Here is a 12673-nt window from a genome sequence, read left to right on the forward strand (position 1 = left end):
CACATACATACACAAACAAACAAACTTCTCCCTCAAGAAGAGAAAAAAATCTTGGAATTGAAGCATATCTCCCTGACAACAGGGGAGAAAGCTGACCACGGAGCAAACGAGCGTGTGTCTGTGTGTTTGTGTTTGTGTGTGTGTGTGTGTGTGTGTGTGTGTGTGTGTGTGTGTGTGTGAGAGGAGGAAGACAGGGAGCTTGGTGCCTTGGTTAAAGTTGTTCTGTGTTAACGGTTGAAGACTCAAACCATCGCACCTGCCACTATCCAGATTTTAAAGCCACAACTCCGTTCATCCACATTAGTTTGGTTTCCATGAGCACTGATTTAACCCTTTGAAACTTGAGCAAATCGTCTTGATTTCTCTCAAAAACATGAGTAAGTAAGCATGAGGGCAACGAGCAACTTATCAAGAAATTAGTTAAAACATATTAAGAAAATAACTTGAAAATAAGGGGGGAAATAAAGTTTAAAAAGAAAAGAAGAAAATGACCTCAGGACAGTGCTAAAAAATAATAACTTAAAAAAAAGTTCAACATAGTTTTAAATATATAATTAAGAAAATCACAAATATAATTTTCTGGACATTTTCTTTTTTTTTCTTATATTCCCCCAGCTAATTGCCAGGTCATTTCTTGGTCACCTTTTACAAGTTTTGGCAGTTTGTGGGACCTTTCTTGCTAAGTAGTTAGATTATTTGTTTTTTCCTATGTTTTGAAAGAAATCAAGCCAATTTTCTTAGGTTTTTGAGGTTAAAATGCTGGTAAAAGGCATCAGAATGCAGCACGAAAGAAATTGACAATCAATCCAGGCGCTAAAGGGTTAACTACTAATCAGATCATGCACTGTTAATAGCAAACGGCAAATTCAAAATCAAGAGGCTGGATAGCATTTTGTATGTGTGTGTGTGTGTGTGTGTGTGTGTGTGTGTGTGTGTGAGAGAGAGAGAAAGCCCTACTTGTTGCAGTGATGTTTCAGATGTCTCTTGTAGCTATCCTCTTGCAGTAAGTGGTCAGGGTTGCAGCTGGCCAGCCAATCAGCTCGTGGGGTCTGTGGAGGCGGGGCTGCGGGCTTCCCCTTCTTCCCCTTCCTGCCCCGAGGGACTGGGGTGGAGAGACCTGGATAGCGATGGAGAGGGGGCGCTTAGACAATGCTCAAGGGCTTCTGCAAATGACAACCTGTAAACCTCAGTCAAACATTCCCACATGTACCAAAACTTGGCCAACTGAATAATAAAAAACACAAACTAATAAATTGCTGAATTCAGTTATCTAATACCTCTTTCCCACCAGAATTAGTACGTATTTGCAGGTTTTTTTAAACAAGGGAAAACCCTCTAAAAATAGCCAACAGACTCCTTTCAATTTGCCAGAAGACCAGAGCTATGTACACAGCTCCACAGCTATTATGTATGCAGGATTTCTCACGTATTCACAGCAGACTGCGAGGCGCATTGAAACTGAAACTGTTTGTTGTGCTGGGTCTAAAAGTTCTCTACTTCATCAGCTGCTCCTCTCATCCATTGATCTGATCAGCTCAGACCGGACTGACTGAACTAAAGAGTTCACAAACCCACAAAAACATCCAAATTTACAGAGGGGAAACAGATTTTTTTTTTTTTTTTAAGAGACGGATGTACACAGGATAAAAAGGCTCCTGCCACACATACGTTCTAATTCTGTGGGAAACACTAGTATGCCTTTCTGTTTTTTGTTTCTGGCATGTCATAGTTTGTATCACAAATGTGCTAAAAAAACATGGTTAATAAACAGTAGAAAACAGCATGGAGGCTTGTGAAAATGTCACTTCTTTTTTGTTGTTACTTAATTCAGTCTTTTTCACATTTGGTGCAGACTAATTTGGATCGAGTGCTGCTTGGACAGAGACAAACTTAATTTGTGGTGGTGTGTTACAGCATCACTCTGGATAAAAGGTTGAAAATAAAAGCGTGTCCATCAGGATGTCATATTTGCATCACTCCTGATCTGAACCGGGGTTGATAAATACCCATGACTACTGCAGAGTCTTTTGTCCCAGAAGTGAACAACAAACAAAAAAAAAGACAAATGTTAGCGGAGGTTTTTGTCCGGTGGGAAAGGGGCTTAATTACCACCCAACTGAACTCTTTCTTTCTCATCCACCCAAAGGCAAACTCTGATATGTACTCAAAATATTTTTGGAGAGATTGTTAACTTAAATTATGAGTTACGCATCGGTCTGTTATATTTCAAATTCTCATAAATGGAACAGTTAGTTCAGTCATTTTTAGATTTAACATGTTGGTTAGTTTTCAAAGAATAGCTTTGTGACGATATGAGCTCATGCAACATATATAAAGTCCTGTGTTTATGTGTTACCAGAGTGGTTGGTCAGCGTCTTGGTTGTGCCGTCTTCACTTGGGGTGATCAGGTCCCAGATGAAGCTCTTGATGTTCTCGTCTCCACGGTAATGCAGCAAGCAGTAGGCCAGGAGCGCTCTGCAGATAGTCTCCACATCAGCCTCCTTCAGGGGGCGCTTGAAGCGACCGTGAGCCAGGATGTCACTCCACCTGCCCCAACTAAACACACACAGAGAAAAAAGAAGGAAGGCCCCGTCAGCCTGTGGATCTACGCAGCCTATTACGTTTGATATTTATGATTATGAGAACTATATATTCAAAATATTTTTAAAAAAGAATAAATAACATCTTTCAATATTTAGCTTTTTTTCCCCCCTTTGGGTCATTTTATTATTACCTTTTTTTTTTTTTTTTTTTTTTAACTAATTTTTAGGCAATATTCTTATAACTTTTTAATACATTTTTGCCAATTTTTGGGTCATTTCCAGTCAAGTTGCTCATTGCCTTCCTCTTATGTTTTTGAAAGAAATCGGGCCGATTTGCTCAGGTTTCAAAGGGTTAAATGCTTTCTCTGGGTTTTAGCATTGCTGACCATGTTTGGAATAATGTGAGTAAACAACTCAACACTATAGTTAAAACTGCTCTGGTCATGGTGAGACATTTTTATGTGGAAAAGCTCTATTTTATATATTTAATGTTGTCACACATGCACTAAGGGACTGTTGGTTATTTATGGGAGGGGAAATGATGGTGCAAAACTGGAAAGGCACTATTTTTTCAAGCACTAGAGAGGGAGTTGTGTTTTTTGATTTGGCTTAGGGGAGGGACATTCAACTTTTCTTTTCTTTCTTTATTTTTTTTAAATATCCTCAGGACCCCACCACCCTGAAGTGGGTCTTAATGACATGTCTTTTGTTTTGTTTTTTCAAACCTCCAAAATCACACAATTCATCATAATCACATACTGTGAAATATGGTTATTTATGGTGGAGGGAGGGTCATGATCTTTCTCTCCCTCTTTATCTATCTATCTATCTATCTATCTATCTATCTATCTATCTATCTATCTATCTATATATATATATATATATATATATATGTGTGTGTGAATATATATATTATAGATAGATAGATAGATAGATAGATGAAGTCACATCCCAGCCATACCTCATCTCAGATAACTTAAGTACAGTCCCTAACAGTCTAAAGTTATTATTTCTAAATTGGAATCATTATTTATTTTTTAAGTCAAGATATTTAATGAAGTGGATAAAAGTTGCTCAAATTAATGAACATAGTCCTAAAAGTTAAATTTGTTATCTCCGCTATACTATGCTAATCATAGCGTAAACTGAAGTTTGAATTTTCTATACTCCAAAATACATTTTACCAGTCTGTCGACTTAACTGTTATCATCACCCTAATTAGATCCACCAAGTGTCTCTGTGTGTGTTCATGGACCACAGCCTAACTCCACCTTCTCCTCCAGACAGTGAGACACCCTACAGGCTGATGTGGTGGACAGTGTCCCTCACACTCTCTCACTCGACTCAGAAATGTTCCAGTGCTGCTCCCAAATCTCCACTGAACCATGACAACCGGTCTTACTCGGAATGATTTTAGACGTGGGTAAAATGGTGGACGAGGGCGAGCGAGAGAGAGAGAGAGATGGATGATGGGAAAAGACAACAGCGCAGTGAGCAGGGAGGACGGGCCCAGTCAGACAGTGTGTTTTTGTGTCCTACAGCCTCGGGCCACGAGACTAGACTGTAACAATAACAACGCTGACATCTCACTAGCACTACTGTTCTTTTACACACACACACACACACACACACACACACACACACACACACACACACACACACACACACACACACACACACACACACACACACACACACACACACACACACACACACACACACACACACACACACACACACACACCAAATCAGCCGTGAAAATGGACGGGCTCGCCTGATAATCAGTGTCTGTGGTAAGTGTGTCACTTTGCCTTTTTGGGCAGATATAGGGGACTAGTAGAGGTGCCTAAAAAGTGAATGTCAGTAGTTCTTTAAAAAAAAAAAAAAAGTCTGTGAGCACCGTGCTCTGCAAGGTCACAGTGTGCACTTGAATAAGCCTGCACGGTGTATATAAGTGTGTTTGTGTGCCTGAGTGTGTTTACAGGCGCGTGTGATAACTTGCTGTGTTGATGGCCTTGAGTGCGAGCATTTGTTCACTAAATCCCTCCATGAGCAGGTCTGCATCTATCAACTTGTGTGCTCTTTTGCACACACATTAGCTGAGTATGACTTTAACTGAGAGGCATGACTTCACACCCACAACCTGACGAGGGTTTCTTTGCCTTTCACACTGAATTATCTCCTTCAGTTAAGTTTGTTCACCCATCATCCTATAACACCTTGAAACCTGGATCGTGACCAGTTTTCTTGTACTGCTTTGAGATGCCTTTCACAAGGTATGTAACCCTTGAAACCTGAGCAAATTAGTTGTTTTTTTTTTGAAAACATGATAAAAAATCCATAAAGCAACATGGGAATACATTTCCGTCAAAATGGAAAAATTCAGTAAAAGGTGACAAGAAAACAACCTGAAAATTATTTTTTTTTGTAAAAAAAGAAGAAAATTAAAAAAAAAAGATTGATTCTTTTATTTCTCTTTCTTTTGCTTATTTTCAGGTAATTTTCTTGCTTTGTCCCCATGTTCACATAAGAAGTCAAACCTATTTGCTCAGGTTTTAAAGGGTTAATGTTGTGCTATTATCTTTCATACCTGCTCATGGGGAAGTACCTCCACAAGCTGTATGACGGTTTTAAATTACATTTTTTATTGTATACATTTGGGGAGACACACTAATGATGATGGTGACTGGTACCACACACGTCTGTTAAAGATATGATGCTACTTCCAGCAGCCCGGCTGTTTGAAGGGAACAATACCTACATCTGGGTAGGATGACCAGGTGTTTTTGCAGGACTGCACTCAAATATGTGTTTCCTAAGATACTGAAGGAATGGCCTTTGCACACTGAGTTAGTTTTTTTTGGATGCGTTTTTTTAATATGTCATCTGAAAAAATTTACAAAAATGTTAACGCACAGAAACCTTGCATTGTTCACATGCTTTTATTTTCTCTCGCCTGGACTATTGTGATGCCCTTTATGCTGGTATCAGTCGATGTGAGGTCTTATTTATTTTTAGACGTGCAACAATTTAGACCAAAATAAATAAATAACACAGACTCAGCATGCAAAGGCCTTCACTCTGTCTGCCTCTGACTGTCTTACACTGACATTCTTACCCTAACTTTAACCCATCACACTCCTCTTGCCTAAACCTAACCAATCCAACCAACAGAGGCAATGGGTACTAGCCACTCATAGGGAGAGTAGGGCAGGTCATTCCTTCAGTATCCTTTTATCCTGCATATTGACACACTGTCTGTCAATTTTGATTGGCTCTGAAATCCCGGTTTTTCAAAACCGTCAACAAAACGGGTTCTCCTCTATCTATTAAAACTCCTTGTATGTGGTGCACAGCATGCACCACCGGAGCTCAGTCTCTGGTGGAACAGGCAGCTGAACTGAAAGACACAGCAACCTTAGTGGTGCAGGAAGAAGGCAGAGGGGAAAAATCACATGATTTTTACATCTTACTTGTTGTGGTGGTGTGTTAGCGCTGCACGCTTATACTGTCAAATACTGTATACCTTGGTGAAATTTTCGGAAAGTATGAAGGTATGAAAAATTAGATCTGACATAAGCCGGCTTAAAAGTACTACAAAAAAAAGGGAAAAAAAAGCTACAACAAAGTAAAAGCCGGTGGTAAACATTGTTTTACATCTGGTTGTCGAGTAGAAAAACGTGACTGACCCGTAGACCAGCAGGTTCTTCTCCACTCTGAAGCACTCGGATCGGGGGTAGCCTTGAGTTTTGTCTTGGGGCCGCCGTGGTTTGGATGAGGGTTTGCTGGGTTCGTCATCGTCGCTCTCCAGCTCGGAGAACTCGAGCATCTCGTCCTCTTTGACGCTGCTGAAGTGTCGCGTTTGCTTCCTCACCCTCGGTGTGTCGATCACCAGTGTGTTCTGGAGACAAAGTTGGTGAAAATGTTTAGTCTGGGTTTTATAACTTCAATGTTCTTCCCATTTTTTTTATTATTTACTAAGAACCTGGTTTCAATTACAGATGGCCTGAAATCCATCAACAACGATATGCAAAGCACCTTCTGCCTTCCTCCTGTGAAGTGGCCTATTTGCACATTACTTGTGTATTCTGACTTCTATGACGAGTGTGAACCCTGTAGATATTCGGCGTCTTCTGTACCAAACCTGATTAATTGGATATTTAGCCCTGTGGTTCACTCCTGATGCTGAGAAAAAAATTCTGCCCAGCTCAAACAAACTGCCATTAATTATGTTGTCTAATGAATTACATTTTTGTTCTATTAATTAGATTTTTTCCCCTCGCAATCCCATTAATATGCGCAAACAGGGCAGTAGTTAGCTCCACAATTATCACAGAGCGCTGCAGTCATTTCCATTTTAACATCACACAATAAGAAATCCCAGGGGAGCGGCCCGTATTCACGCTCGCAGAGCTGGATTAAGTGTTCCAGTGGAGGGCCCTCCACAAGAGAGGCAGCCGGGGAGAGCAGAGAAGAAGAAACCGGGAGGGACAAATACACAAATACAAAACGTGAACAAATATAGAGCGGGAAGGAGAGCGAGTATATAAAGATGCCTGTTAGCAGAGCACTCAATGGGTGTGGAAGAATGTGACTGTGTGTGTATGTGTGTGTGTGTGTGTGTGTGAGCACTAGCCTAAGTGATATCTCTGTACCCTCCAGGCATCTGCGCTCTGTTAAGTGGAGCTAAGCAGCTTACTCTCTCTCGCTCAAACACACACACGAGAGCAGGGAAACATGGGTAATTAAGGAAGAGAGGAGATTCCCAACTGTCAATATTAATCTCTCTCTTTCTCTCTGCTTCCCTCCTGATCTTACCGGCTCTGCCTCCTCCTCCTCCTCACTCGTGGTGATAGCACCGACTAATTATCACTGCTAGTCCTCGTTCCATAAGGGGACACCACCAAGTGGGTGTGTATGCCAGTGTGTGTGTGCAGGACTTTGTGCATACCAACTATTTAGGAGCACACTGTGATTCCGCTCTGTCTCTCTTCAGCAGGGATACTCAACTTGCTTTGTTTGGGGGCCACCTTTTGCAAAGTGACAGGAGGTCAGGGGCCAGTCGCAGCACCCACATATGTTTCTAAGATTTTAGGAAATTACTACGATTTTCAGAGATTCCTTGTACTGTAGGACATTTTAAAAAATTTACAACAATTCTAGGATTTTGAGACGTTTCTGGGATTTTGGCACATTTTAGGATCATTATAGGACTTTTGGACGATTCTAGGATTTTAGGATGTTTATAGGACCTTGTGACGTTTCATGGATTTTAGGACATTTAAAGGATTTTGAGTCATTTCTGAGATTTTAGGACATTTCTAGGATTTTTTAGATATTTCTAGGACTTTAGGATTATTTAGATGCAGATTTTAGAACATTTAGGGTTTAACTAGGACCTCTGTTGGGGGAGTACTGGGGATCCTCCACTGGTAACCTTTTGATAAACAAGCTCTATTTTGCTGCTGTTTTATGCACTCTGGCACCTTATGTATACTAAAAGCACAAAAACAAATCCCAGTTTAAATCAGTTTACTTTTATAGGGAATGAAGAATAACCATTCTTCATTCCCCATAACCGGACCCAACTGGGGGCCGATTTGGCCCAGGAGCCGTCAGTTGAGTTGAGTTGTGTTCATGGATTTTACGTCGCAGGTACATGTGCTTCCTGTATGTGTGTACAGTTTAACAGGTGTGCGCTCATGTGTGTGCATGTCGTACCCGTCCATTGATGGCATCCAGGTCAAGCTCGGCCTTCTTGGCCCATTTCTGCCAGAAGTCTGGATCCTCCAGAGAAATGTCTGTTCGGTTACCTGCTGCAACAAAACTGGCCTGCAAACAGAAGACATGTTGGATGATCGCTCTTATACAAACATCATTTTGACACACATAAACATTACATACAGACTGTATTTGAGTAAGAGCTCTTCATAGAAAGAAAGTGTTATAGTTTAGTGTTTTGTTTTTCACCTTAGCAAAGGTGGAGCCCTTGCCCTCAGACTCTATAGTGATGGTGTGTGTTCGTCTCTGAAGGATTTGGTCGATGTCTTCCTCACAGAATTTTGAGCCTTCGTCTTCCTCGTCCATTAAAGCTCCGTATGCTCCCTTTCTCAGCAGATCCTCGATTTCCTTCTTGGACAACTGCTGGACCTGGAACACAAAGAAAAACGTTATTCCAAACAAAGTATTTAATCTTTTTATTGAATGTGTGTGTGTGTCACGTGTCCAGCCTCACCCCGCTGTTGGCGTTCTCCCGTCCACTCATGCTCTGGAGGACGGCCTTGTCGAGGCCCAGCTTCAGGCTGGCCTTGTCGAACATCTCCCTCTCGTAGCTGTTCCTGGTGATCAGGCGGTAGATCTTGACGGCCTTGGACTGTCCGATACGATGACACCTGGCCTGAGCCTGGAGGAGGACGCAGTCACACATTCAGACACATTATTCCACAATGCTTACGCCTGCGTTCTTCTGCAGGAGGCTGGTCAGCTGGATATGTGAGGTTATAGCAGAGGACTAATGATATGGCACAGTGAAGCATTAGCAGCTAATATAGAGTTAGATCTTTATTTCAATCATGCCAAATAAAATAGGAAAATAAAATATAAGCAAGAGAAACGACACCAGAATGCCCATCACACATATTCAGTTAACAAACACAAAAGTATTTCATGTCCAAAAAGGAGTAGAAAGGAGTGAATACTTCCCCCTTTACAATTTTTATTTAAAAATTATATATTCTAAAAAAGAGTCTTACACAAAAGTCACACTATCAAAAGCAGCTTACCAATCTTTTATCATATCTTACAGAGTCCTCCCTGTTCTACCATTTCATATCGCTTCAATATATAGTATTGTTGTTTTTTTTTTAAAAATCGCTTTATTTTGTTTTTTATTTAGTCTGATTTCAGTAGTTTTGTCTTTTACACATTAATTATATGTACTGTTATCACCTTTTTAGGAATGACCTCTTCATTGATATTTGCTGTGCAATGGATGTCTACAAAAGAAAAACATTTGATTGCAAAAAAAAAGGTTGTAATTTTTCAAATGTTCTACATGTTTTCAATTCCAAGCTATTAAAACCTTTGACTGTAGTATTGTAATATGTAATATTTATGACATTAGTCCTCACTGTTTCTTGATTACAAAAATCCCTCTCAAATCATGTCCACTTTGTTTCATTTGAAACAATTTTTGGATGTTATGAGATAGTTGATGATGTTTAGTTTGAATTCTTTTGAAGTCAATCAGATCTTTGAATTTAAGTGCTTTTAATTTGATAAAGATTGTGTTTGTTGATTCTCTATAAGTGGTTACATTTACAATTTTTATGGCTTTTTTTTTTTTTTTACAAATCTCGTGACACTACAGTGCCGGGGCCTCAACAGATCAAATGTCACATAAGAAGAATCATTGTACAGCAAAGTGCAGAGCGCTGTGTGGTTTGTACCTGCAGGTCATTCTGAGGGTTCCAGTCTGAGTCAAAGATGATGCAGGTATCTGCTGCCGTCAGGTTGATGCCGAGGCCTCCAGCTCTCGTGCACAGCAGGAAGACAAAACGGTCCGAGTCCGGTCTGGAGAAGCGGTCGATGGCTGCCTGCCGCAGGTTACCACGAACTCTGCCGTCTATACGTTCATAAGGATATCTGGACACAGAGTGGGAGAAATTATTTTCAGTGACATCGTGTTGCCACCATTCCCAGAAAAATCCACACTGTAACTGAAACGTCCCAGCTGATACGTCACCTCTCTGGCTGATCACATCACGACAAATTTAGGAGCCATATCCTCCCAGTTACACTTTCATATTTATTAATTAATCTAATGCTTATTTAGAAGGGACACAGCATATTAATGAACATCAGTATGAAATAAAAATGTAAATACACCAAAGTTAGCAGGACAGCTAATTTACATCCATAGTCCCATAGCACGTAACAGATAATAAAAATATCAATAAAATAAATATTAAAAAAACACAAAATAAAAAAAAAAATTACAACAATATATTTTGTTAATAATTTTAGATTAACAACTTCATAGTTTCCAAGTAGCTTGTAAAAAAACACAGCGTGCCATATTTAGTAACTGAAGTTGTTATTTGGAAAAGTCATTTACATATTTAACCCTTTGGAACCTGGAGCAACATCACTTTTCTGTTTCTGCTTTCAGATGCTTTTCACTGGTATTTAAAGCTCTGAAGCCCTAAAAAAATGGTGCAAATTTGGCTTAAAACTTGAGAAACACAAAGAAACAAAAAGAGAAAATGGATGTATTAAATTGGATATAAAGACCTCACAAATCCAAATCAAATACTTTTTAATGACATTTAAAGCCTAATATTTACAAAATTGAATTAAAGACATTTAAAGACATAGGACGGACATGTAGACACTTTGTGAGCTGAGTATACGGAGCATCTTCAGTATAAAAACATTTATTTTGAGATGAATTACATTTGATCTAATCTCTTTCACAGGTAGCAGCTTGAGTGTGCACTTTGCAGCTGTCTTTTATCTGATCTGACTCGGTCTAGCAGACACCTTTTATTAAGGGGCTGGGATCAGGGCCAAAAGAACTAGATCGGGACTTTCTACATGGTGCACATCTTAAGGAAATGTCCATTTGTCCGTGTTCTCACCGTTTCTGGATGAGGTAGTCCTCCAGGATGTCCAGACAGCGGACCATCTGACTGAACACCAGGACTCTGTGCCCGCCCGCCTTCAGTTTGGGCAGCAGCTTGTCGATGAGCACCAGCTTGCCAGCAGCCTGGATCATGGCTTGGAGGGCCATGTCCGGCATGTCAGCCCTGCCGCCGTGGGAGTCCCTGAACTCCTCTGCGATCTTCTCTTCCGCTCCTGCACAAAAGAATTGATTTGAATTGATCAGGAAACAAAACAGATGATTTCTGAAAATTAAAAGTTTGGTTGGCTGAATCTTAACACTGTAGAACTTCAATTAATAACCAGGGATATTATTTGATTAAACTGTTACTCTCGACAGGCTTATATTTATGACAGGTGTGTATGTGGGACCTTTCCTTTCCTTTAACACAAAACTTTTGCTAAGCAAAGATGGGAAATGCAATCAAATTATTTAACCACTTGAAACCTGGGAAAATTGGCTTTATTTATTAATTAGTTTTCTAAAACACAGGAAGAGGGTAGTAAGCAACAAAACAAATGATCCAAGCACAAGAAAATTACCTGACATTTTAGCAAAATACCTAAAAACAAACAAAAAAAAACGAGAAAGCAAAGAAAAAAAGCGAGAAATGACCTGATAAAGAACCTTAAAAATCATTATTATTCTGTAGAATAATTTCAAATATATAATTATGATAATTATAAATGAAGTTCACTGTACATATTTTTTATCTTAAAAAAAAATTACAAAAAAATCTACATCTACTAATTTTTTTGTGTCTCTTGTTTACTATGCCAGTGTCACTCTTTGTTTGTGCTCATGGTTCAGTATTATCAACTGAGTGATTAAATTATAGAGAATATTAACAAACTCAGATTGTGTGTAATGTGTCCACATGACAAAAATAGACAAAAGTTTGAACAGATCTAAGCAGCAAACTAACATTATCTCCAGCACGTAGCCAACAGCCCAGTTTTATACATCCAAAGAACTTCTATAAATATGAAATGCATGGTAACCAGACCAGGCCTCTAACTGAGACAGGCCTGTATTTGTCAAAATGTGGAGCCACACCAGGCTAGTAAAAGGGATTGGGTGTTAAAATTGGGCTTATATTTGAAGTTTTACGGTACTTTCATTCTGGAAGTGAGTGTGTTTGTTTGTTTACCGTTAATGAGGTAGGGGTGGTTGCAGCATTTCCTCAGCTCCATCATGGTGTTGAGGAGGTTGGGGACGCTGGATCCTCCGCCTCCACCTCCTGCTGCACCTCCTTTGGACAGGAATGAGAAATTCTTCTCCAAAATGGCCCGGTAGTATTTCTTCTGTATGTTGGTCAGCTCCACCTGTTAACAATGGTTGATGCTTATTAATATTTCCTTTTTAGAGACATGATCATTTCTAGCACTCACACAACCATGTGGCCAGAATTTCAAAGCTTCTGACCAACACTGAGGACGCGGCTTTAGTTGGCTGAATAGAAAATCAG

The 12673-nt window shown here is 39.8% G+C and overlaps 1 protein-coding gene across 2 annotated transcripts in view; it reads right to left on the minus strand.

Annotated features, from left to right (window-relative positions):
• Nucleotides 1-12673, minus strand: part of chd7 (chromodomain helicase DNA binding protein 7) — a 95520-nt gene that overhangs the window by 22236 nt on the left and 60611 nt on the right. For both annotated transcript variants that reach the window (XM_042497549.2, XM_088085018.1), the window contains 9 exons: nucleotides 12356-12530; nucleotides 11183-11399; nucleotides 9992-10187; nucleotides 8779-8946; nucleotides 8514-8693; nucleotides 8265-8375; nucleotides 6233-6444; nucleotides 2357-2556; nucleotides 958-1117 (listed from right to left, as the gene is read on the minus strand). In XM_042497549.2, coding sequence (XP_042353483.2) covers nucleotides 958-1117; nucleotides 2357-2556; nucleotides 6233-6444; nucleotides 8265-8375; nucleotides 8514-8693; nucleotides 8779-8946; nucleotides 9992-10187; nucleotides 11183-11399; nucleotides 12356-12530 — 1619 coding nt within the window. The remainder of the gene's footprint in view (nucleotides 1-957; nucleotides 1118-2356; nucleotides 2557-6232; nucleotides 6445-8264; nucleotides 8376-8513; nucleotides 8694-8778; nucleotides 8947-9991; nucleotides 10188-11182; nucleotides 11400-12355; nucleotides 12531-12673) is intronic.

The sequence above is a fragment of the Plectropomus leopardus genome, chromosome 12 (assembly GCF_026936395.1).
Source record: "Plectropomus leopardus strain MGB_pleo_1.0 chromosome 12, ASM2693639v1, whole genome shotgun sequence".
Classification (NCBI taxonomy): domain Eukaryota; kingdom Metazoa; phylum Chordata; class Actinopteri; order Perciformes; family Serranidae; genus Plectropomus; species Plectropomus leopardus.